The following is a 24,356-nucleotide window of genomic DNA, read 5'->3' on the forward strand; positions in this document are numbered from 1 at the left end:
GACTGCCTGCCAAGGCATCTAACCTCCAGAGGCTCAGGGGAAGCTAAGCACTGCTGCTCTTCCAGGGACGGGGCACACTTCTTCTCAACCTCGGCTACCTGGCCCCCTGCTACCTCGGGCTGCCAAGGCCTACCAGAGACAGAAGTCACAGACCTTTCAGTTTTCCAGCCTCTGAGCTTTAGCTGCCATTTATTGAGTGTTTCCTTAGGGCTGGCACTTCCATACGTTAGTCCGCTTAATCCTTACCTCCACTGATAGAAAACCGAGATTCAGTGGGACTAAATAACGTCTCATGATCCTACAGTTAATAGAAATTGCAGCCTGGACCTAAGGTCAGATCTGTTGCCATAGACTTCCTGCTCTTACTTCCCTCTTCCCTTCCAACATAATCATTTGAGAACCTGGCCAGAGCTCAAGCTCTTGTCAGGAACCGTGCCTTCATCCCTGGAGCCGTCTGCTCTGCCTCTACTCTCTTTCTAGGGATGCATTTCTCTCTGGAACAGCCCCTGGGGATCTCCGCTCTTTATCCCGGAAGACCTCTAGCATATATAACTCATAGTGGTTATATTTCATAATATCACCAGGAACAAAGAATTAGCAAATGCTGGGCCATCGCCCCAGGGGCAGTGCAGGGTGAGGTCCCTGGGAGCCTCTCTGAGCACATTCCCCAACCAATCAATACTCCCTTGCCTTATGTGTGTCTCAGTTGAAAGATACCGTGTATCTTTTACTTCCTCCCTAAATTTGCATGCTCTGATTCCCTGGGAAGTTCTTTGTTTCACCAGTCTCTTAGAGACTGCCCTGTATAACCCCATCTAGAAACCCTATCATTGACTTCGGAACATTTTGAGTAGTATTTAAACAAAACCTCCGAACATAAAGTTGGCAAGTTTAATCATAAAGCTCATTGAAGGATAGCTAATTGGAGCACATTAATAAGGTGTTGATTCATTAACCTTGAACTCAGTAGACCTCAGGCTTAAAAGAATTTAGCTAATGTGTGTTTTCACCCTAAGGCCTGCCACAGCCTTCTTGTCCTTGGGAACCATTGGCAGTGCTTCAGCAATGCACCTGGGGGTATTTTAAATAGCAGATCACCAACAAAAGATACAAAAGTGTAAAACTCACTGGACTAAAAGCACCAGGCAAGAGGCACTTGTTTGCACAGAGAGAGATGAAACAGCAGCAGAACACCCCTTGTTCAGTCTCAGCTGGGTGTTTTTTGCTGCAGTCCCCACAAAGGGCCGGGGAGGCACTGTGTAATTGATTTGGGGGGGTCACAAATACAAGTTGGTGAGTAGGTAAATTCACACACACAGAAGCATGAATAACAAGGATCCACTGTACTGTTCAATGTTTGTCTCTAAATGTTTGATTCCTTGAGTAAACACAGCTTAGTTTCAAGCTGGAATCTCTGCTGGACTACCATTTATGTGCTAGTATGCTGGAGAAGGAAATCCCACACTCAAAACAAAACAAAAAACTTTGCATTCTTGCTGAGATACTGATAGACCTGAAAAATCTATAAAGAAATTTCTGTTTGGGTAAGTCAAAGGTGAAAGGGGCTGTGAAGGGCTTCTCTTTCCCACTAATGAAGTAAGCAGAAAGGTGATAAGGTAGATTCCCTTTCCAGTAGCAGGAAATGAATTTCTTTATGATTTTACGAGATGGGAGGGTGCGGCTGAATAAGAGATAGGATTTAATGAAAGGGCCTGAGACATATGTCAATTTCCCTTTTGCCCAGCTGCCTTAGTTACATTGCCAAGAATAAGCAAGAAGGAAGAATTGCTACAAGAGAAAATGAGTAGGGTGACTCACCGATTTGAGGAAACCCAAAGTCATTATGAGCAGGAGGGACTCTGTCAGCGCGAAAGCAGGCTTTAAAATTCCAGAAGAGTTTGAAGTACAGAGTTGGTGGAAAAGGATAGTTAAGGCCGTGCAAGCAAAAGAAAGAAAAAAATTGACTAGGTGAGATTATTTAGATTCCAAAAGTAATGATAAATAGAAGTTACACTAAACGGGAAAATTGAAGTATGAACACTAATATATGACTCCGTAAGAGTTTTACTTCAAATACAAAGAAGGGGATAGGTGACATGTGTGTACATTTCAAGTAATGCTTGGAAACAAGGATGGAACTTGGAGTAGGAAGGAAAAGCACCTAAATTAGATAAGATCCATCAGAAATGATTTTGCTTAAGAACTTTGTCCTTGCTCTGGATTCTATTTTGTTTTTCTAATTTTACCCAAGACCCAAATTTGACTTTGAATAACTTTGGACACAAGTCGAGGGGGTTTCTCAGTCACTGGGAACAATCCCTTCATCTGTACACTCTTCCCGCTGTCTGAGCTCTAAGAAAATGCTTCAGTCATCCAGAGAGTGGCACGAACTTATGACATTTTGAGAGACTATGAGGGAGAAACTTCTGGCCAACTACAGTAAGTTGACACACAATTTCTGTAACCACACAGTTGAAAAAATGAAAGATCCAGTTTCCCTTTCCTTATTTCCCTTTTTTTGAAAGCTAAGTAGCTTTTCTGTATCAAAAATGAAAGTTTGATTATCAAAATGTTGTTTCTCATGTATATAAGAATATAAAGTGGGTGAAAATGGAGAAGCACTTTGTTGTTATTATTATTACAGTATTAGTGGAACGAGCTTGAGCCTCAAGATTTTCTTTAATTTTTGTGTACTTACTACCATTTGGCAAATCTCCACAGTTGATGGCTGATTTCCTCTTTGAATTCCATCATCTAATTTGGGGGGTTATAGCTGTAGGATATTTTATGCTTCTTTTCTCTATTAGAAAGAAATTGTTGCATCGTTATGTGAGACTCTGTTCAATTTTGGTTCAATAACGACTTCAGAGTTGGCTAGAAAAGCACAACCTGCAAGTTTTCAAGCAACGGCAAGGACCGTCTTAGCTTAGCGCCATGTGTTATGGCATTTGAAGCTCCCAGTTTGCAATCAGGATAAAGATATTCGAGTGAACCAGGTATCTTTCTCTTATCTGTAGAGGTCAGCCATGAGCTTTTAGAATTCTAGTCCTCAAAGTACAATTAAACCTTAAAACTGGACATATTAGCAGAAAAGGCAGGTTGTTTCCCCAAATAGCACCACACAGTTACCCTGATCTCTTGGCAACCTGTGACATCACTCCTCCTTCCATGCACTGCAAGAATTTTAAAAGGCTTCGACTGCTCAGGCATATCAGATACATGTCAAGATGAGCTCTCGCTGTGTATGTTTGCCTTGAACTCTTTTTTATAATAGGTATGCCACCAGGCATTGCAGTAAAATAAATGGGTCTGTAAGCTAAAATTTGGCCAAATGCATAAGAATTAAAACTCCTAAAAAAGGCAGAAAGCCAAAGGCATGCCGTGACTTTTGAGAGGCGTCTCCTTGTCTGGTAGAAGATTCTCTGCAGGGAGGAGAAGGGAGGCAATTGGGCTGTAAAGCAGGACAGAGACGCCTTTGAAAAGGACCTTTTCTTTCTTACCCAGAGGTTGTCTCCTCCTGGAAGAATTTATCCCAAGTTCCACAGGAGAGAGATTTATAGAAAATGAAAGAAGCAGACTGTCCTTTGGAAGGTGTAAGCGGTAGATGGACACACACTCCACGGCCTCGGTGAAAACGATAGTCCTGGCAGTCCCAGGTCACATCACAGGGTGGCCTGGGCAACCGCGGACAGGGCGTCGGCAGAGACGACAGCGTCTCCCCAAACCACGGAGACTAGGGAGAAAAGTGGCATCCGTGTGGAAATCACAGATGATTAAGAGTGTGAGAACAGATGCCCATTAACAGAAGAATGAATGAACAGAACATGAGGTGTCCCTACGATGGCACCTTATTCAGCCACTGAGAGGAATAAAGACCTGATACATCCTGCCACATGGATGAACTGGAAGACGTCATGTTGGTGAAATAAGCCAGACACAAAAGGACAAGTACTGTATGATTCCACTTAGGTGAAATAACTGAGAATAAGCAAATACATAGAGAGAAAGTAGAGTAGCGGTGACCAGGGGTTGAGGGTGAGGGAAAAGGGGAGCTGTTGCTTAATGAGTAATTAATGACAAAATGTTATAGCAATGGAAGAATGTGACAGTGGTACAACATTGTAAAACAATGAATGGCATTGAATTGTATACTTAAAAATGGCTAAAATGGTACATTTTACATATATATATATAAAACCGCAATTTTAAAAATTTGAAGAAACGGATAGGAAAAAACCTATGAAACTCAAACTTGGCAAAGAGAAAAAAGAATCCCAGGTCTCAGGGCTACTGCTGAGTAGGCGCTTGGAGCCAGAGGTATGATGTGGAAATATTAGTCCACCTTGGGTTGTTTCTCTCTGACGTGTGACTTGAATAAGTAAATTTGGAAAACTATTACATATTTCTTCCTTCTTATGCAAGAAGGGCGTAAGGCTGTGGGTTTAGACATCTGTAAACTAGCGGCAACATTAAGGACACAGGATATTTGGCTTGGAGGATAACGTGAATAACGTGTTCGTAGGAGTTGTTTACAAATGTGTTCCTTCTGGTCTGGCTTTGTTTAGCTTTGTGACAGGATGTGGCTCTCTCCTAGGGACTCCAAATCAGAGCTGCCTTTTGGAATCTAATGTCTCAATAAGACTTCTTTTTAAACAAGCCTCCCCATTTCTAGCTCGGTTGAAAACTTTTTTTTTTTTTTGCTGAGTAAAGGGAAAGTATGAACAAAACGGCCCCGTCAGTGTCACAGGAGAATGCTCCTGACTCATGAATGCCCACCTTCCAGACGAGATGCATTGTAAACTTCTTTTTATCTTAATTTGTATTTCCTCTCTTCTCCTTCTGCGACTCCCGTAATGTACATATTGATATGCTTGATGAGATCTCACAGGTCTCTTAGACAGTATTTTCTGTATTCATTTTTCCTTCTGCTCCTCAGCCTGAATCATTTCAATTGTCTTGTCTTGAAGAGCACTGATTCTCTCTTCTGTCAGCACCAAATACTGTTTAAACCCTGTAAGGAATTTTTATTCCAGTTATTGTGGTCTTCTATTCCAATATTTATGAATGTTCCTTTAAAACATTTCTGCCTCTTTGTTGATATTCTCAGATTGTATCTTCTTTGATTTCCTGACATCCTTTAGTTCTTTCCTTTTGTTTTCCCTCTTCTCCTTGAGCCTGTTGAGGATCATGTTTTTAAAGTATTTGTCAAGTGTGAGTAAGGTCTGGTCATCTTGTTTAATGGTTTCTGGATTTTTATTTTGTTCTTTTGGATGGGTCATCAATTCTTGCTTCTTTGTGTGTCTTGTAACCTTTAAAATATTTTAATATTTTAAAGTATTAACTCTGAGATTTAGACACCTAGGTCTGTATACACTAATGAGAAGGCAGAAACACCCTTGATTGCCAAGAGCTAACAAAACACACCAAGCAATGCAGTAGACACTATGCCCAGTCCTTGCAGCTCGGCTCTGCCTCGGCTGGTGCGTCCTTCAGCATTGAGCCGTCCTGTCAGTATCAGCCCAGAGTGGTGTGAAGGGCAGGGTCCTATCCATACTTCATGAACCTGTATCTTACCCTGAGCTTGTGCTACTCATGAACTTCAGAATTCCCTCATTTACAGGAATTCGAATGCCCCTCTGCTCGCAGCCAAGGAGAAACTTTCCTACCAGTCTGACTTCGAGCCGTCCCCTTTGCCCGGGGTCTCTTTGACTTCACTGTTTCTTACCTTATGCGGGCTGTCCAGAACCTGCTTCTGCCTACAGGATGGTGCTGTGAGAGTGAGGCCCAGATGAGTTTCCTGGTTCCATACTTCAAGCTGCTATGCATGGATTGGCACCGACATACAGGCACCCAGTGTGTGCATAGGGGCTACTCTGTTTCCTCCAGGGACCCCCCAAACTGGGTTCGCACTGTCCTGGGGAGGAGGTGGGGGAAGGGCCAGGAAGGTGACCAGGATTCCTCCCACTGCTTTTAAAGCTGTGCTTCCTGATTTGGCTTTCACCCAGTTTCTGCAACCCTTTAACTTTTGCTGGAGTTTTGAGGAAGACATCTCTGCCGGCTTTTGCTAGTTTTTCAGAGATCCTATGGAAAAACACGACCATAGCCAGCTTAGGCTGCCTTGGTCCCAGCTTTTCCCCTAATAACTTTTTAAAATAAATTCCCCTTTATCATTAAGGCTCATTTAGCAAATGTTCACAATTTTTAAGCCTAGCATATTGATAGATTTTCTGTTGGATCAGGCTCATTTTGCACAAAATGCTTCTTATAAGCACTCTTTGTATCATCATGTTTCCATCAGGTTGTTACCATAGTCTTTTGTTTTTTCTTTTTATCTCCTTTATAGGCAAATACTTCCTTAATTTTTCATGCATAAGTCACTGTTATTTAAAATCATGTCTAATTGTAGGGACGTGTTGTTGAACTGTGTTGCTTTAGGAAGAAGGGAGTTTTCTTTCACTGGAAAGACCAGAGCGTGCTGGTCTGGAAAACCGCTCTGCAGGAGGGATTTCCTCATCAGTAAAGTTGTCCTTCGAGTTCAGATTTTTATATTGACAGAACAGAAGATCTCTCTCCATAAGTGAGATACCTATTTTTCATTTTTGCATTCTAGTACTTAGTACAATATCTGATTCACAATTCAAAATCAATAAATATCTATTTTAAGAATTAATACATGAATGCAGGTGAGGTCAACACTTAAGCACATTCCTCCTGAAAAAGGATGAAGAAAGAAAGTGATCTCAGCTGATGTCAAATGGTCTGAGATTGTTATCCTTTCAGGGAAGAATTTCTTTTTTTAAAGTTCAAACCTAGGAATACAGTTTCTGAAAGCTACATTTCTCTTTCCTTTCTACTCATCATTGATAGCAGAAATTATTTTCTTGACCAGCAATGAGTGGAATCGGTAAGATTTGTTCAGTTATGCCCTTGTAAATTAAACCAGTTCATATCTAGCCCTCAAGAAAACTCAGTCCCCACAAAACTTCCCTTAAATTATATTCCTTCATGGCTCAGACTCCTTAGTAATTATCAATTACCAACATCAAACAAGTAAATTATGTGTTGCCCAATAATTTTTAGGTTTTGGTAATTGGACATTTCGGTAAAATGTTCTTTGGGGAAGGGAAAAGCAGGGTACTTGGTGACTTCCGGTTCGGCCTCCACCGCGCTCCCGTCTTGGTCCACAGACGGTCATTTAAGGTGCCTGACTTCGTCTCGGTCCTCGTGAGCCAATGATGCCTCTACGACAACCTCACGGGTGTGTTAGGAAGACCACACTGAGGCAGGTGCAGTTGCAAGTCACTGAGCTTGTGCGTGCCAAACCGTAATTCCCTTTGTTTTCTACACTGCACTTAGTCTCAATCTAGGACCCATCCTGCCTCTGAGAAGGGAACCTGATCGCACCACTGCAGGAAATCTCAGCCACCTCAGTGTTTTCTCAGGCGATTTACATTTTCAGTGTAGTCATACTCGGGAATCCTCTCCTTTCCCTCCTCCCCATAACGACAACCAGAGTCTGCAAAGCAAATTTTGTGACTTAACCCAGGTGGATTAGGGGGTTGTCAGATGTTACAAATAGAAATACAATGTGTCCAGTGAAATTTGAATTTTGGAAAAGCAATGAAATTTTGCATTATTCACCATCTATATGAAATTCAAATTTAAACTGGGTGTCATATTTTAGCTGGAAGTTTAGGATGAAATCTGAGCCTAGTAACCCACCATTTTATGGTGCCACGAGAACTGACATCATCTGCCCCTCATGATTTTTCCTTGGCAGATATCCTCATTGGCAATAACCAAAGCTGCCAGGTCACTGGCGTGTCTCCTACCCTCAGGGCTGTGTAGGAAGCACTGCACCCTCAATTTGACAATAAGCCTTCTTTAAATCCATTAAACCTCCGTTAACCACCTCTGCATCCCTCTCAATAACACAGGAAGCTTTGGGCCCTGTTTCCACACCGCTTGGGTTGAGGTGTCTCAGGATCTCTTACCTGGGCTTACTGCAAAGCCATGTCTTATCTGTGACTGTGCACCAGGCTCTGTGGGGACAATTCTCTCCAACACCTGCCACTTGGTTAAGCCCAGTGAGCAAGGCCCAAGTTCTCCTGCTCTTTGATGGTGAATCTAGTGATTATATCACCTTCCCCACCTGTGATGAGTCCCTAGAGACAGGGGACCAGAGCTCAGTTCCCTCACAAGGACTCAGGAACACATATGTCTTTTCCCCCATGATTCTTTTCTCATTTTCCCCCGTGTGCTCATTTGAAACTGTTATGTACCTGAGAAAAGCCATGTCTTTCATCCTAATCCTATTTTGTGGGGCAGACATGTTCTATAATCCTGGTTCAGTACTGTAGAGTGGAACCTTTTGATTAAGTTGTTTCCTTGGAAATGCGACACACCCAATTGTGGGTGTGACCTTTTGATTAGATGGAGATGTGACTTCACCCATTCAAGGTGGGTTTTGATTAGTTTACTGAAGTCCTTTCAAAGGGGAGACATTTTGTAAAAAGCTTCAGAGCCAACACAGAGACATTTGGAGATTCAGAAAGAAAACACCCCTGGAGAAGCTACTGAAACCAGAAGCCAAAGGACCAGCAGATACCAGCCACATTTCTTCCCAGATTGGCCATTCTTGAGTCAAGGTATCTTTCTCTGGATGCCTCAGTTGGACATTTTTATGACCTGAGAACTTTAAACTTTTAACTTAATAAATTCCCTTTATAAAAGCCAACCCATGTCTGGCATATTGCATTTCTGGTGTTTGCATGTAATGCTGCATTTCTGGCAGCATTAAGAAACTTAATCATCCCAGTTATGTGAAACTTCTCTCTAGTCTTTTGTGGCAAGGAGAAGTGTTCTTTTTATTTTGATTCTCCATCTATCCCATTTTCTATCAGTTGTTTATGGCATTTCTAACATTTTAAAAATGAAAATTTCAAACATACAGCAAAGTGGAGCACACTTAATGGTGAATACCATATGCTGCCCCTATATTTTGCCACTAGCATTTTACTCTACCTGTTTACCACATGCTATCCCTTTATTTTGTTATCAAACCATCTTATTTTTTGAGGCATTTCAAAGTAAATTGCACAAAAGGAACTGGACTTTAAAAAATGCTTGAATAAATTAAAAAAAAAATTTAGCCCTTACAAATCAAAGGTTCAAGTTTCAAGAAAGTCTCTGATAGAGGTTAGAGAGTCTATTTTAAAATTTAATATTGAACATGGACTACTTTTCCCTTTGCATTTTGTGAATATTTTAATCAGCCCCGAGGAAAGTATTGGTTGCATAAAACAAAGAGGATTATGTGTTTTGGATTTGGGGGTGGTCATAGGTTAATACTTCAGGACATTAACTTATCCCACATCATAAATCATTGTGCAAATATAGGAATACTATTGAAGACTATATGTATACATTTTCTAATTTCCCCATAACATATTTAATAATTTGTATTGTTTATTGAATTCTAACCATAGTAAAGGAACATTTAAAAACCTTTTGTATGGAGGCAAAATAATATTGATCACATAACCAAAAAGGGAAAGGGTGACCTATTCCTCTATAAAGTGAACGCAAACAAAATACACTGAAATGGAACATCTCTTTAAAAGGGTTGACACCCCTACGTGATCATTTCTAGTTTGGAGGAAGGAACATAAAACTTTGTGTACCCCTGTGGGTATTCTCTTCTAGGTTGTGTTCTGAGAAGCAGAGGTGTGCGATGATTTTCTACTAAAGATTTATACATAAAGAGATTCATTCAATAAAAATGTATTGTGCACTGCTCTGCAACAGGTGCTATGTTAGCTCCCCAGCTAAAATGATAAGCTGTAGTCCCTCCCTCCAAGAAGCTCCCAGCCTCTCAGGGGACAATGGTGCATGCATCTAACAACAGCCTACTTTAGGATCAGTGCTAAGGTTGATGCATCACGAAGTGTTGTGGGTCCTCAAAGGAGGGAGCACTTCACTCTGCTCTGAAGAAGCAGAGACCCTTCAAAGAGGAGCAGGTGCTCCAGTGGAGTGAGACTGCTTCAAAAAGGAGCTGGTGCTCCAGCAGAGTGAGACTGCTTCCGGCTTTGTGGGGTGCTGAGACATCTTCTGACGTGGAAGTTTTGAAGAGGCATAACGTGTAGATTCCCAAACTACTCAACCACAGCCGGTTTGCCCTACAATGTTCTGATGTAGGCTTAAAATTAAAACTGTATTGTTTAAACAGGCCACAAACAATGTCATTACATCACATGGGAGAATTGTTTCAGAGTTACTGCGCAGAGAAGCTCAAGCACATATCCTCCATGAAGCTGCAGAAGCTGGGACACCCCTTTCACCTGACGCTTTTAGGAGAAGCTCAGGTTTCAGAGACCAAGAGGAGGCGATATACCAGTTTAGGAGTCAGGAGATTGAGGTCTGGGATCTTTAGATATCTTACAATCTCCTCAGAGCGTGTCTGATTTAGAAGGGCATAAGTTTGGTTTTGGTGGGAAGGATGCTTACGTGTGTCCACACTACATGTGCATGCACGTGTGTAGACAGGTGTGATGACACACTTCCACCTTCTGTCTCTCAAGGTTTATTATGAAAAGAAATGGAAGAAATTTGAAGTGGGAACTGACTAGTAGGAAAAAAATTCTAATAGGCGAGAATGCCAAATGCCAGTACCATTGAGCGAAGCATGCACTCTACTCTGGAGACTTATGTGTTATTCTAGCCTGTTGTTTCCTGAATATTTTCTCCAGGACGCTCTTTCATTGGTCTGGTTTTCACAAGCTCAACACCTTCTCAAATGGAGACTATGCTGTAGAAGTTTTCTATATCTATATTGAAAAATAAAGCATTTTCATGTGACAGGTAGAGATTCAGTTTACCACATTTCAAAAATAAAAGCTCCATTTTTGCTATGTTGGGTATTTTACAAATTCATCAGATTTAATCCTCATAAATGTTAAGAGGTCTTTCTCCCTGCATCTCTCCAGCTTCTGCAGAGAGCTGGAGAACAACCAATGACATGTTTATTTCCATGTGCATATGTTCAATTCAGTATCCACAGTACCTAGCAGAGTATGTGGCAGAGCAGATACTCAACAAATTTTGTTCAATCAAATACACTGCTGGTGACTGAATCCTGCCCCCATGAAGACATGTCCTGGACAATCTTTTCAAGTATATTTGTAGAAGAAAAGAGTGTCTTCCTCCAGAGAAGAGGCAGATTTGTGTGATGCCCGGTATGATAAAGACAGTATTTCCCTCTGGGACAAATGCTGAGTAGGTTTGCTTGCAGCCCGTTATAAAAGACTTGGTTTTCTAAACATAGGGTTTCTCAGCTCGACTTAAATCTATTGTAGGCCCAACATTCATCTGAGCCTCTTTGACGATGCGAACTTGGGGGATGATGGGGAACCAACGTGAACATGAAGCTCATGCTTCTGGCTGTCCTGAGAGTAATAAATCCTTTGTCTCTGATCCAAGAACCTCATATCTTCTGTCAGCCTCCTGTAGTGAGCTAACTTGTTAGGTGGTAAGTTGGGTGAAATCTGAGACTTGTCACAGTTCTTGATGACAGTTGCCTGGGAGTTGGGTGATATTATCTCCATCTTACATATAAGGAAGCCGAGGTCCTAGGTCACCCTGAGAGTGGCTGAAGGAATAAAACTGTGGTCTGAGGTGTTCTATGCCCCAAGGCCATAAATGGCCCACTGTGACTACTTCCTCGATAACCACGAGACAGCTGTAGAAAGGCAATAAAACAACTTAAGTATGATGGGATATTTGAGATGTTTTTAGCACCTATTACTTCTTAAAATGTATTATTTATAACAGACTCCTTATGTTATCTAATGACTCCTTATCTGATTACATTGCCCCAGAGAACCACAGATATATGTTCATTATTTTATGTATTCAACACATTTGCTCAACGTGTACTGTGTGGTAGGCACTATTTTAGCCTGAAGAAATACGGAGTGAAAACAGTGGACAAAAACTCCTATTATTGAGTTTCCATTCTAGTGTAGGAGACAACCAATGACACAGAAGAAAAGCATGTAGTAAGTTATATATAGTGCTGTGGAAAAATAAAGCAGGAAAGGTGGGTAAAGAGTGCCAGGGTAGGAAAAATTTTATATGAGGAGGCCAGGTAAGGCCTCAATAAGCAGATGACTTTTGGCATTTCTGGGCATCTGGAGGAAGGATATTTCTAGGCAGAGGCAAGAGGATATAAGCTCATGTATTCAAAGGGCAGCAGTGTGCCCAGGACATAGAGCACTGGGCACATGGGAGATTACTGGAAGAGAGGTCAGGAGGTCTGGGCTGGGTTGCTTTGGCCTTTGAAGGCCATGGGAAGGTCTTGTGTTTTCACTCATCTCAGATGGGAAACCACCGAGAACTTCTGAGCAGAGGCATAGTGTTAAATGGCTCTAAAAGGCTCACAGCGTAGACACTGTTATCCAGGCGAGAGGGGACAGTGGTTGAGTCAGTCCAGAAATGCCCAAGCTCATATAACTAGTAAGAGGTGACACAGAGTCAGATCTCAACCACTGCTGGACACTTGCTTAAAAATCCACATGACTGGGTGGGCCATGGTGCTTCAGTGGCAGAGTTCTCGCCTGCCATGCTGGAGACCTGGGTTCGATTCCTGGTGCTTGCCCATGTGAAAAAAACCCATGCAACCAAATCAGAGAGCAAATGATGAAAGTCCCCATTTTGAAAAAGTTGTAAAGCAGTGTGGTTATTTCATCTTGCTCTCTCATTAAACTGGAAAGCCCTTAGGCTTTAGTAACAAAGACCTGCTCTCCTTTTTGGATATATATATATATATATTTTTGCATAGGCAGGCTCTGGGAATCGGACCTGGGTCTCTGGCATGGCAGGTGACAATTCTGCCACTGAGCCACCATCACACTGCCCTGGATATATTTTTGAAGTGCCAACAAAATGTCCTGATGAATTTGATACAGGCTGGGAGAGAAAATGGGGACTCAAGTTTTGTGACGAAGATCCAGAAATAGATTTTAGACAGGCAAAAAAGGAAGGACGTCTTAGCCATTCAAGAAGGCAATTTACATAAGAGTCCAGAGTGTCTGGGTATACTCCCCTCTGAGTGGCCCTAATGAACTAAGTGTTAAATACTTCAATTCCCACAAGTTTTTAAATGTTTTTAGATTACTTTTCAGAATATTTACTAACTGGTATTGCAGCTGCCAGCCTCTCTCATTTCATGTATAATGCACATCTCCAAGTTTAATTTTATTAAAAAAGCTGCATTGTTCATGAAATTCCTTTATTCAGGGGTCTTCAGTAGCTCCCCATGGCTCATACATAAGGTCCAAATTCCTTACTACGAAATTCAAAGCCTTTCACAATTATATCTGAATCAACTTCAGATAGATACGTGGAGAGATAGAGCGATAGATGAGGCCCTAATCTAGTTATGCTGGGTTTATAGAATCTTCGTCTTCATACTGAGGTTTAGCCATTTCTTTTCTGTTTTTCAGTTGCTCTCCTTACATCAATAGAGCTCACCTTTCTCCATCTGTCAAATTCCTATCCATCCTTCAAGACCAAATGGAAATTCCAACTCCTTCTGTAACTATTAAAGCTGAGAATGAGCTCTCTCTCTTCCGAATTCTTGCAGCTTTTATTTTTTATCATTTATTTTCTGGCTTTCATTATTATTGTTTTTTTTTTTCATATTATGTATGTATTAATTTCATTGGAAGTAGTGACCTTTGCTTGTTCCTTTGGAACCCATACAGTGCTTTTCACTTAGCAAGTGACATAAATATTTGTGGACTGTTGGCCCTTTCCCTAAGACATATTTTTTGTCGCATAAGCATGTGGTCAATGGCCCTAACATTAATGTCGTATTATTATCATCTGAGAACTTGCATCACCACAGACAGCAACTCTAGGTGGGTATTGCTGCCACCTCCCCGTGGCACGTGCGGAGGCTGTGTCTGAGGGAGTGTTGGCATCTTGCCTAAAGTCACAGGTAATGAATGATTTGGGATGTGAATCCAAATGATTTCACTCCAGAGATCTAGTCACAACTAGATGCCCCATCTTCTACCTAGATAACACATTTACTTAGACATTCTTGGAAAAGAGATCTAGGAAGCATAGCTGACTTTTCAACTCTCATTCTTAAAATATTGTTAAAGAAAAGTCACATTTATTTCAACCCCTGAGGAATGCCTCCAGTATTTGTAGGAATGTGGTACTCTTTCTTGGACTAATTTTGAGAAAATTATTGTCAACTCTAATGATATTTACAGAACAGTGCCTGGTAGTTCCCTGTTACTTTCACTTTGTTAATTTTGTCCTCTCGTGATATTTTAGTCACTTCAGAAATGAGGACTCTTCTAAAAGCCTAGAAAACATGGAGCCACAACTCTGTTTCTCTGAAAGTTATCTCAGCTAGTAAGACTGTTCATGGCAAAACTTCCCTAAAAGACACAGAATCTAGAAGTGTTTAGCACACGTGGAGGAGGTGAAGGTGAGGGGAATAGGGCATCTGTAACAGAAAATACCCAGTTCATTCCTGGGTCTGGCCTATTTGAACTTCCATTCTTTCTCAAACCAAACTTGGGATTCTCTAGAAGAGTTATTGTTTATTCATAAGCCACCACAAGCCTGTTTGGAACTAATAGAAAATCTGGGAGTGTTAAACTGCATAGCAGAAGAGGCAAAGATAACGTGATGAGAAATGCAAAGGTAGAGGACTTTTGTTCAATGGAAGCATCATACCTAGCAGTGATGTACGTTAGGATTCTTCGCAGGGTACTGACTCAAAAAACAACAACGCCTAAGGTAGTATTTCCTGGCAACTTATTGTTCTTTCAAACCATTTCTCTAGGTCATAGTTATAACATCCATTAGGTTTTATCATGGAATACCTAAATAAGGCTTAAGGGAACCTCCAACTACATTTAACCAAGTTTCATTTTTACTGGAAGAAAAATATTTTTACTTTAGAGTTTTTTTTTCTGATGAGCAAAGTTTAGTGTTAGTAAGGGCCAGTCCGCAGAACATCTGAACTTGATATCATGAAGTGAGATCATGTGTGGGTCATAACTTTTACTTCTAGAACTCTGAATGAACAATTTGATTCTCATCTGTGTTTTTAGAGATTGCCTTCAGGAAATGTCAGTGTCAATACTTTTCACTTAAGCCTAACCCAAAAGAGTTCAAGAACCTATCAAAAAGGAAAAAAACACAAAAACTGGTTGAGTTTATAAATGCGGAGTGTGTCTTCACAAGCTGCCATGACAAATGCCACACAACGAGTGGGGTTAAAGAATGGGAATTCATGGGATCACATTTTGGAGCTAGAAGTCCCAAACCGGGCCGGCCACGCCATGCTTTCCCCGAGCCCGTGGCGCCCTCTTCTCTCTGGCTTCGTCCCGTTGCCGTGTCTGAGGGCCCGCGTCTGAGTTTTCTCTCTTTGGAAGGCCCCCGGTCATATGGAAGCCCCATCCCGATTCAAGTTGGCCAAACCTCCTTCCTGTCTCCACGGGGGGCGTGGCTCAACCCCGACAGTGTGTAGTAGGGTTAGGGTTACGTGGGTTTTCGTGGATTGAACAAACTTCAGCCCTGCGGTGTTCTCGGCCGGCGGCTGGCTGCAGAGGCGAGCACACGGGCACGCGAAGAGCCCACCGCAATGCGTGGTGAGCGGCTCTGCTCGCCGGCCACAGAGGGTCAGTAGAGGTCAGAGGACAGGAGGAGAGGTAACTAGCTTTTCTGGGGGGACGGGAGGGGACGTGCTAGGCCAAGAGCAGCACACGGAGGCTTGGCGATGAAGGGCGCGTCATTGGGGTGGCTGGAACCCAGGCTCAGAGCTCGGGAAGTGAGCGGGCGAAGGGGAAGAGAGAACACCAAAGCTGAGACATCTGCTCTGCCCTGCTGAAGAGTTTGAATTTCTATCTGGTTTATATAAGGTTTTCTCATAGACAGGTCTAAAGAAAAATGTAAATTAATTTACTGACTGCACATTCTTCCTATTCTCCTTTCAGCAACACGTCCTCCCCTCTGGGGCCCTTGCCTTGGCCCTGGGCCCCGAGCCCAGGTGAAGGGCTTCGGCCTCATGCGGCCCATCTGGGCAGCTCCAAATCGCTGTCATTTCCAAGCTTGTTTGCTGCGTTAACCTCTCTAGGCCCCGCCAAGTGGCAGTGCTCAACTCACTCAAACAGAACGTGCAGGAGGAAACGGATTTAACCCCAAGGAGGCAGGGAGCACGACTGATTCAAGTTATGGTGAAGTTTCAACCCGAGGAACACATTGCCATCCATTCAGATGAGCTTTACGAACAGTGCCCCATTTTCCTTTGCCATTAATTATTTTCTCTTTTGGTTCTGTGAGAATTAGTAGCACTTATAGAATTGTGTACGATTCATTATGTGCTGCACAGCTAAACTCACCTTCAGAAATTTATGCCAGAAAATCTTGCCTTTAGGAAATCAAGTAATCATGGTGCCAAAAAGCCAACAGTTGGCTAACTGATCTGGGAACTACAATAAAGTATGGGCAGTTGGGCCGCTGAGGGCAGAGCCAGCGCACCAGCCCTTCCCTGCAACTTCCTCGTCCAGCGGGAGAAACTGCCAGTAAAGGAAGAATGACAGTTCCCATACCACAAGACTGGCCTGCCCCTCGCCTTAGTCACAGCCCGCCTACTTGAGACATCCTGGGAAATCCCTGTTTGGAAGAGAAGAAAAGTTAAAATCCCAGTTGCTGTGCTTGTCATCTCATTCTGCGTGGCTCACATGCAGCCACCTCAATTCCCTGTCAATGAAAATTATCACTGTTCCTTTCTATCATGAGCTAACTGTGGGAACTTTCTTTTTCTTATTTTATATATTTGGTCTCAGCCTGAAGAACACCATAAGAGCATTTTTTTCTTTTTCCTTCTGCTTTCCCAGACTCCAGGAAAAACAGCTTCCCCAGCACATTTTGCACTGGTAAGAACTAGAATGAGTGCTGCAGAGGGTTCTACGGAGCTGACAGAGGTAAGAGCACATTTCTAGGGACAAATTGGCATGTCTAGCATCCACGGCATTTCTATGGTGGTGTAACAATTAATGAGAGTAGAAAATGGCTTGTTTGCTTTCTTTGGCTGAGCTGCTCTATATTTTTAATCAATGTTATTTACTGATGAAAAAGTACATGGGTGACCATTGAATTTCCTTTAACCCCACTGGGCTGTTTCTTCTTTCACAAAATGAAAGGATGAAATCTTCTCCAGATTTCTTTTCAGCTCTCAAATTCTATAAGCTCCACATTTGGCATTTAATTTAGAGGAGTTTGCCTAAATGCCAAATTAAAAAGAAACCAAAATTGTGGTGTTTGGATAAAGAACATTTTACAGCATTAGAATAGCTGTAGCAAAATATTTACATGTACATGACTAATACAGTGGGTTTTGTTCAATTTCTGCCCCTTAGTAGATTATAATCATAGTACGTATGTAATGAATAAATAAATGAAAATGCTTAATGTTTTTTAGAGATAGCCAAGGTAGAATGGGAAACTTAGGGGAACTCTTCTGTTCACTTAGGTATTTAATTGAGCAATGCCAAAACTTGAAAACCTTGTAAGTTGTTATGGGTATATAGTAAACAAGAAAGAAATGCCCAGATACAATTATAGAAATTATACTTTTTAGGAGCAACAGTTCTGTAACCAAGCAATGACAAAATCTTTGTATTTATTAAAATATCAGACACTTTCTATTAGCAACTGGAAAGCAAAGCCAACATAAATGAAAAGTTTCCCCAAACTTTTGTATTTGCTTGATTTTACCTCATTTTCTTCACACCTGAAACACATAGGCCTTGTTGAAATGTTGACTCATCTCAAGAGAAATCCTTGGTGATATATTATGACTTACAAGCAATTTCTAGTTACTAGGTTTTCTGTCCCACTCCCTTTAGAATGAGGATTGCTCTGAGTTTCAGAAAAATATTTCTTCTACAGTTACAAATAGATTCTTTTCTAGGTTTAGTATCTAACATTTCAGAACCATTTACTTATAAGATAAAAATCTGGAGTCAAGATATTTTATCTTTTTCAGAGAAAATGATCTATGACAACAACAAAAATGTGCACAGTCTGATTCAGGGGCACAGAGGTATTTGCCGGTCACACATTCTGCCTGTTATTAATAGAGAGGAGACTTTTGGGGGGCAAAAATACTAATGTTGCTGAGCACAGTCTGGAACAGGAGTCCTGAACTTTAGTATGCATCACAGTAACCTAAGAAATCTGGTGAAAGCAGAGTGGCCCTTGCCCTACTCTTAGGACCGACTCCCAGGCAGGTAGGACCGACTCCTGTGCAGGTAGGACTGACTCCCAGGCAGGTAGGACCGACTCCCGTGCAGGTAGGACTGACTCCCAGGCAGGTAGGACCGACTCCCGTGCAGGTAGGACCGACTCCCAGGCAGGTAGGACCGACTCCCATGCAGGTAGGACCGACTCCCATGCAGGTAGGACTGACTCCCGCACGGTCTAGATCATAGTGTCTTGGGTTTTCTCTGCTCCGATGCAGAATGGGTCAGTGTCCTGGAAACCCTCCAAACCAAGGAGAGACCTGGGTCCTGGACGCAGCACACTCGTCACCTGGGTTTGCACGTCACTCTTGGCGATCAGCCAAACCAGCTTCTTGAGGTCAAGTTCGATTATGTCCATTCAGAACCAAACGGCCCATGGAAGAACAGCTCCTTTAAAATGTAGCCCCGCTTCTAAATAAGAAGCTACGAGAACTAAGGGCCAATATCTAAAGGCTTGTAAAATATCGTCAGGCACTATAAAGGTGATATATATATTAAGTAGAGAATAGATAGAACATGAAGTTTTACAAATCATTTCTAAGGAAAAAAGTCCTTGAAATCCCATGATAATTGCAAAAAAGCTACCTCTTGTAAAGCCAAAGACCAACACATTTTGAAAATATTTCTTAACTGTTCATGAATATCTCTAAACAATTTCATAGTCCACAGTTACTGCTGAGCCTGAAACTGGACAGCAGAGTTAGGTCCTGCCTCGGCGTTTGATTCATTTTTCTTTGACTCAGATGAGATAGTAGAAAGGCCACTTTCCGCTTGAGAGAAGGGAAGCCTTCACCTAAAACGTGCATGGTCAATGTCAGCAGATTCGAGGCAGATTTCCGGCTGTTTTGCTCTTCTCTAAATTAACCCCCCACCCCTGAGGTGAAGAAAACTGGTTAAAATTTACTCTGCCAAAGATTGATCATTATTCTAAATGTGTAACCCAGTGGCTTAATTCAAATACTGGTTAAAATCACGAGTACCAGATAACCCGCACCCACCTAGCCAACTGTACTTGTGTTCTGGCCGTTGACGTTAAAAGTTTACTGTAGCCATGAAATTAATTTGCCACATTATTGCTATAAATGTTGTCCATTTTTCTTGTTGGTTCTATCACTTTTTTTATTTTTGCCAGGACCACTATTCAAAATCTTTCAAGAAACATGTTCATGGGCACCTGTACAAAAATGACTTTTTAGAAATGTTTATTGTGTAAAAACCTAAAATATATCCATGCAACCTACCTGACTTCTATACGCCATTATACTGTGAAATGGCATTATTTTGGAAAAATATTGAAACCTATATTCATGAAATTCTAATTTCAAGCTTGCCTATTATAAAGTTACATTTATAATCTAATAGAAAATTATTTTGGTAATTAATTCATGTAAAAAGTCTAAGACATTGATCCACAGTTTTTTATAAAATAGCTGTGGCATGAGAATTGATACTGCTGGAATAAGATATTTTTATAAATAACATTAGAGTTGACCAAATGCATGGGGGTTTGCAAAGGACAGTATTTCTCCTGTTTACTTTGGAGTAATTTGTTTCAATCTTCTTCTTTAAAGTGTGTTCAATCATCAAGAAAAAAGAACTTCACAAATTCTCTTGAACATAGGATAAGGTGTTTGGAAAAGCAGAGAAAAGAGGTAATTTAGAAATAAAAGTTGACCCCAAATGTGGCACGGATTAATGCTGAGTGTAAAATAGAGAACGTATAACTTTGCCTTTTATTTTTGTAATTGGTTCATAGAATTAATGGAGATAAATTGTGTTTGTAATTTCTAAGGCAGATGCTTTATTCCTATTCACCTACGTACCAGCCATTGGTTCTGTGCTTATGCACTGATGAATGAGAAATGACAAAGTGATAAACCCTGGTAATTATAATCCTTATCAACACTTAGGTCTTTCCCCTCGTGGGTCATGTCAGCTTATCATCTGTTTTCTTTACACCTTGCAAATTGACACACCTTGAAACTCAAATTCTCAGTGGCTTTAAGTGCAGTTGACTAAAGGTGCTATAACTTCATAGGCTGTGTACCCAAACCCAGTATTGTCATAAAAATGTTTATTTCTAAAGAGTTGTTGGGAATATGACAGATATTATACTGTTTGTTCTGTGGTTTTTTTTTTTTGAGTCTAATGAATACTAGAATCTCAATTCTTTTTGACAGAATAGGGAAAAAGTGTAACAATTTTAGCACTGTATATGCTTCCACTTTTTATCTCCTTTAATAAATAATTATTTGTATTACATCCTTCATGTTCTTTTCCATGGGGCATTCTACTCCTCTCTGCTACTGATTAGAGCATTGTGCCCTCCTGGAAAATTAGTGAACTACTTTCAGAGTAAGGTTACTGCAGCATAGAAAGGTTAATTCATAAAATCCTAACAGATCAGGAACCTTTATATAATCATGTATCGCATAGCCTTATACTAAATATCCAGACCTGCTTCCAGCATAGTTACCTAGTAACTGCTTAAGTTCTATATTACGCATTTTGTATTTCAATTAGGAGAGATTCTTGTTATTTTTTATCATTGTGACTATCTTCTGGGTGCTTGCCCATTTTGATAAGGGCTAGAATTTCTCTGAATGTAGGAAGTCACAAACTTCCCATGCAAGAAAACTATAGCACAGACCTCAGTGCATTTTGTTCTTTTCATTTAATTCATAATTTTAAAACCTTCAAAATATTTCTAAATATTTTCTTGTGAGAAAACTATTATTCACTGAAAATTTACTTACAAAAAGGTGATATTATCCATTAGAATATATATTACAAATCACGGGCTGTATTTTTAAAAGCATACTAATGCAAGCCATTAGGCATCAGTTAATGTGGTCTGGAATCTGTTAATATAAATTGTGTTTTGAAAAGCTGGAAGAAATATTTCATTCTAATAATAATGTTAAACACATAGAAAATATGGAAAGAGCCAGCAAAACAACTCTTCATATATTAATAAATAATATGGAAAACCATCAATACTTACAAAATTTTTACCGGTTTCTGGCTGGGTTAAATAAAGAAGATGAAAATTCAAATAACCTTGAAAAGTTAAAAGTGGCTCATAAATCGTTCAGCTGACTAGTCAAGGTAAATATTTTTATGCAAGACTTAAAGGACTTAGAAGTTTTTCATACGTGAACTAACTGTGAAGGCTTCTGTCCAATTCAGTCACCCAGACTGAACCCGGACTTCACCAGATGAAGACTGCCCTTGTCCACAGTGTCCAAAGCCTCAATAACCTCAACAAGTGGTTTCATTTTGGCCAAATTTCCTAATGGGAAAAACTATTTTATTGATTGATTCAATCTTAATAATTTCAGCTCCTGGAAGTGAACCAGCAATGGGATTACCAGTTTAGAAGTATGAAGGAGTTATATGAAGGAAAGGTAACTGCCTCTTTCTGCCTGATATTCGCCTGATATTCGCGTTTTATCAGTAATCCTGGTGGGACCGAGCGTGCGTGGACTCTCCTCAGTTTCGGCCCCGCGAGGGTGTCTGAGGATGTGCAACTGCTGAGAAACGCGGAAGGAGATGCTGAGCACTTCACGGGTCTCCTAGCACTGAAGATTAACGAGCAGTGTCAGTGAAATGTCTTTGGCTTGGCTAAGGAAAGGAGCGAAAAATAGGAGACAGCTATCTCAGGGGCGGGTGCCCATTTCCCCCAGCGGCTCCTGCTTCGGTCCCAGCAGGCACACACGCGCGCGTGGCATACGCGTGAGGGAGGGTTAGGGTTCCTGGTGGATCTCCCGAGGCTGGCTCTTGATTCTTTAATTAGGTGTATCAGTTATTTCTCACACTAAAGAAAGAAAAAGTAGCAGTGGAAGTGTGAGGGAAAGGGGCGCCCCCTCCTCTGTAAAGCTTGTTCTCTGCCAAAGGTTTCAGCTTTGGCAAGAAAGAACCTCTGTTGGAGAAAATGACTTTAAACAGGTTGAGTCAATTCATAACTCAAAGTCAGTCTATCACCGAAAAGAGGGAAAAGAGAACGACCCTTCCCCGCCGTAGTTCCGGCCCCTGAGCATGTGTGCGCAGCAGAGCGGCGCTGCCCGGGTGTCCGCGCCGGCAGGTGCAGGGGAGACGGCGCGCACGAGGCCGGGTGCTGGGGCCGCGCCCGTGGCCTGCGGTCTGGGGCCCCGAGGGGTCGGGTCTTCACGGGGACCCGAGGGCCATGCGCGCGGCCCTCCGGCCTGACTGCGCGCGGGCGGGCTGACAGAGGCTCAGCCCGAGAGCGCGCCCAGGGCCCCTGTGCTGGACGGCGGGCACCGCGCGGGCGCCCAGCTGGCCGGGGAGGTGGAGCCGGGCACTGCCTGCGCGGGAGCGCGGCGCCCCTCCGCCCCAAAGCCCCGCTGCCCCTCCGCCCCGCTGCCCCTCGGCGCCGCGCCGGGCTCCCGGGGTGCAAACGCGACGCCCAGCTGGGCGGCCTCGCTCCACGCCCGAGGGCCCACCCCTGCGCAGGTGCGGCCGGAGCGCAGACGGGCCCGGCCGGGCGTTTGCTTCTCCCCGCCCGCGAAGCGCCAGCCCGGCCTCGGCCACCGGCCTTTCCGCGGGGCGCGCGGCGTGGCGGCACTGACTCTGCCCCTCCCCAGGTCGCGGAGCTGAGAAGGGACCTGCACGCGGCCCAGCGGCTCGTCAGCCTGCGCGCCGGCCAGCGCCACCCGTCCCCGGACCAGCTTCGGCCGCTCCAGGTGGGCGGCGCGGGACCTCAGGGCCCGACGGAACCCGGGACGCACCCGGGACGCACGCCCCTGGCACGCCCGTTTCCGCCTTCCCCTCCCCTCCCCCTCTCCTCCCCCACAGACAGCCCCCAGTGTGCAGGTCCGCTGGGAAAGAGAAAGCCCACCTGCAGATGTGGTGATAGCTTGCCAGGGCATTTGTGCTCAGGAGAAAAGGATTTTTTTTTCTTTTGCTTTCATCCGTTTATTTTCATCGACAGTGTCAATAGTAATATCACAAATACTTGCATTTGAACAGCAACTTTTCAGCTTACAGAGAACTTTGAGGAGTGTTACTTTTTTGTAATCACAAAGATATAACACTTTTTAAAGTACTTCGCCCCCCCTGTTTGCTTGAACATCCCCAGCCACCTATAAGGCAGTTTTCCCATTTTAGAGATGACAGAGCTGCAGTGTGAAGAACTCAGATGATTTCACAGTGCGACAAAGCAGCACAGGGGAGAACGGGGCTGGAGCCCACTCTCCAGATGCGGAAGTCCTCTTAACACCTGCTGAAGACAAGCGAGATGATGGTGTCTCCTAAAGCAGACTTCCTCATTCCAGTTTCACTTTCAGTTATTGGACTTCATGGTGATTATGGCAAATAGAAGGAAAGTCTCAAGCTCTACTGGCCTCTCATTTCAAAAATATGAATTAAGGAAAACAGAAGGTGTAAATATTCTCGGGCCCAGTCATTTTACGGATCCCATGAGTCATGTGGCATTATTTTAAAGCGTGCGCAGTCTTCCCACAGTCTCTTCCCCCAGACAGAAGGCCACTCCAGGTCCCATTCCTTCTGTGGCTGTGCCACAGCGCGTCACAGGAAAGCAAGGTTTAGCAGCTCTGTTACTACCACAGAACAGTTATTTCCTTTTCCGTTTTCACCGTGACCAGGAATCTTAGTATTTTTTTCTTCATACAGAAGTTAGGGCCACGTTCTTTCTACTGGAAATCATTTCCTTTTACATTATGCTGAGTTAGAAGATGATTGTCTTGTTTTCTAAGTGTATAGATCCATTCAATTTAAATAGAAGCAATTGGAAATATTTTCACTTTTAAAGAAAACGAATTACCTAACATAGATTTCTTTAATAATTTGTATTATATAATTGCATTAGAAATGTTACTTCCTTAAATAACCTACATTAGCACATGTTATAGCTATTTTCTCACCTTGATTTTCCTAAATTATGGAATCTTTATTTTATTAGGTTAAAGTGTTAATCTCATTCATCACCAAAGACTCCAGTTCACTCTATAGTATGGTTCTAGTTTGCTAGCTGCTGGAATGCAACAC

The 24,356-nt window shown here is 42.4% G+C and overlaps 1 protein-coding gene across 2 annotated transcripts in view; it reads left to right on the forward strand.

The window, feature by feature from the left end:
* Nucleotides 1-24,356, forward strand: part of TNIP3 (TNFAIP3 interacting protein 3) — an 89,230-nt gene that overhangs the window by 49,447 nt on the left and 15,427 nt on the right. The window contains exons 4-7 of one of the 2 annotated variants that reach the window (XM_077140167.1): nt 16,923-17,009; nt 19,901-19,981; nt 21,671-21,736; nt 22,934-23,032. In XM_077140167.1, the coding sequence (XP_076996282.1) occupies nt 16,923-17,009; nt 19,901-19,981; nt 21,671-21,736; nt 22,934-23,032 (333 nt within the window). The remainder of the gene's footprint in view (nt 1-16,922; nt 17,010-19,900; nt 19,982-21,670; nt 21,737-22,933; nt 23,033-24,356) is intronic. The other variant, XM_077140168.1, reaches the window with a different exon arrangement.

This window comes from Tamandua tetradactyla, chromosome 22, assembly GCF_023851605.1.
Source record: "Tamandua tetradactyla isolate mTamTet1 chromosome 22, mTamTet1.pri, whole genome shotgun sequence".
NCBI classification, from domain to species: Eukaryota; Metazoa; Chordata; class Mammalia; order Pilosa; family Myrmecophagidae; genus Tamandua; species Tamandua tetradactyla.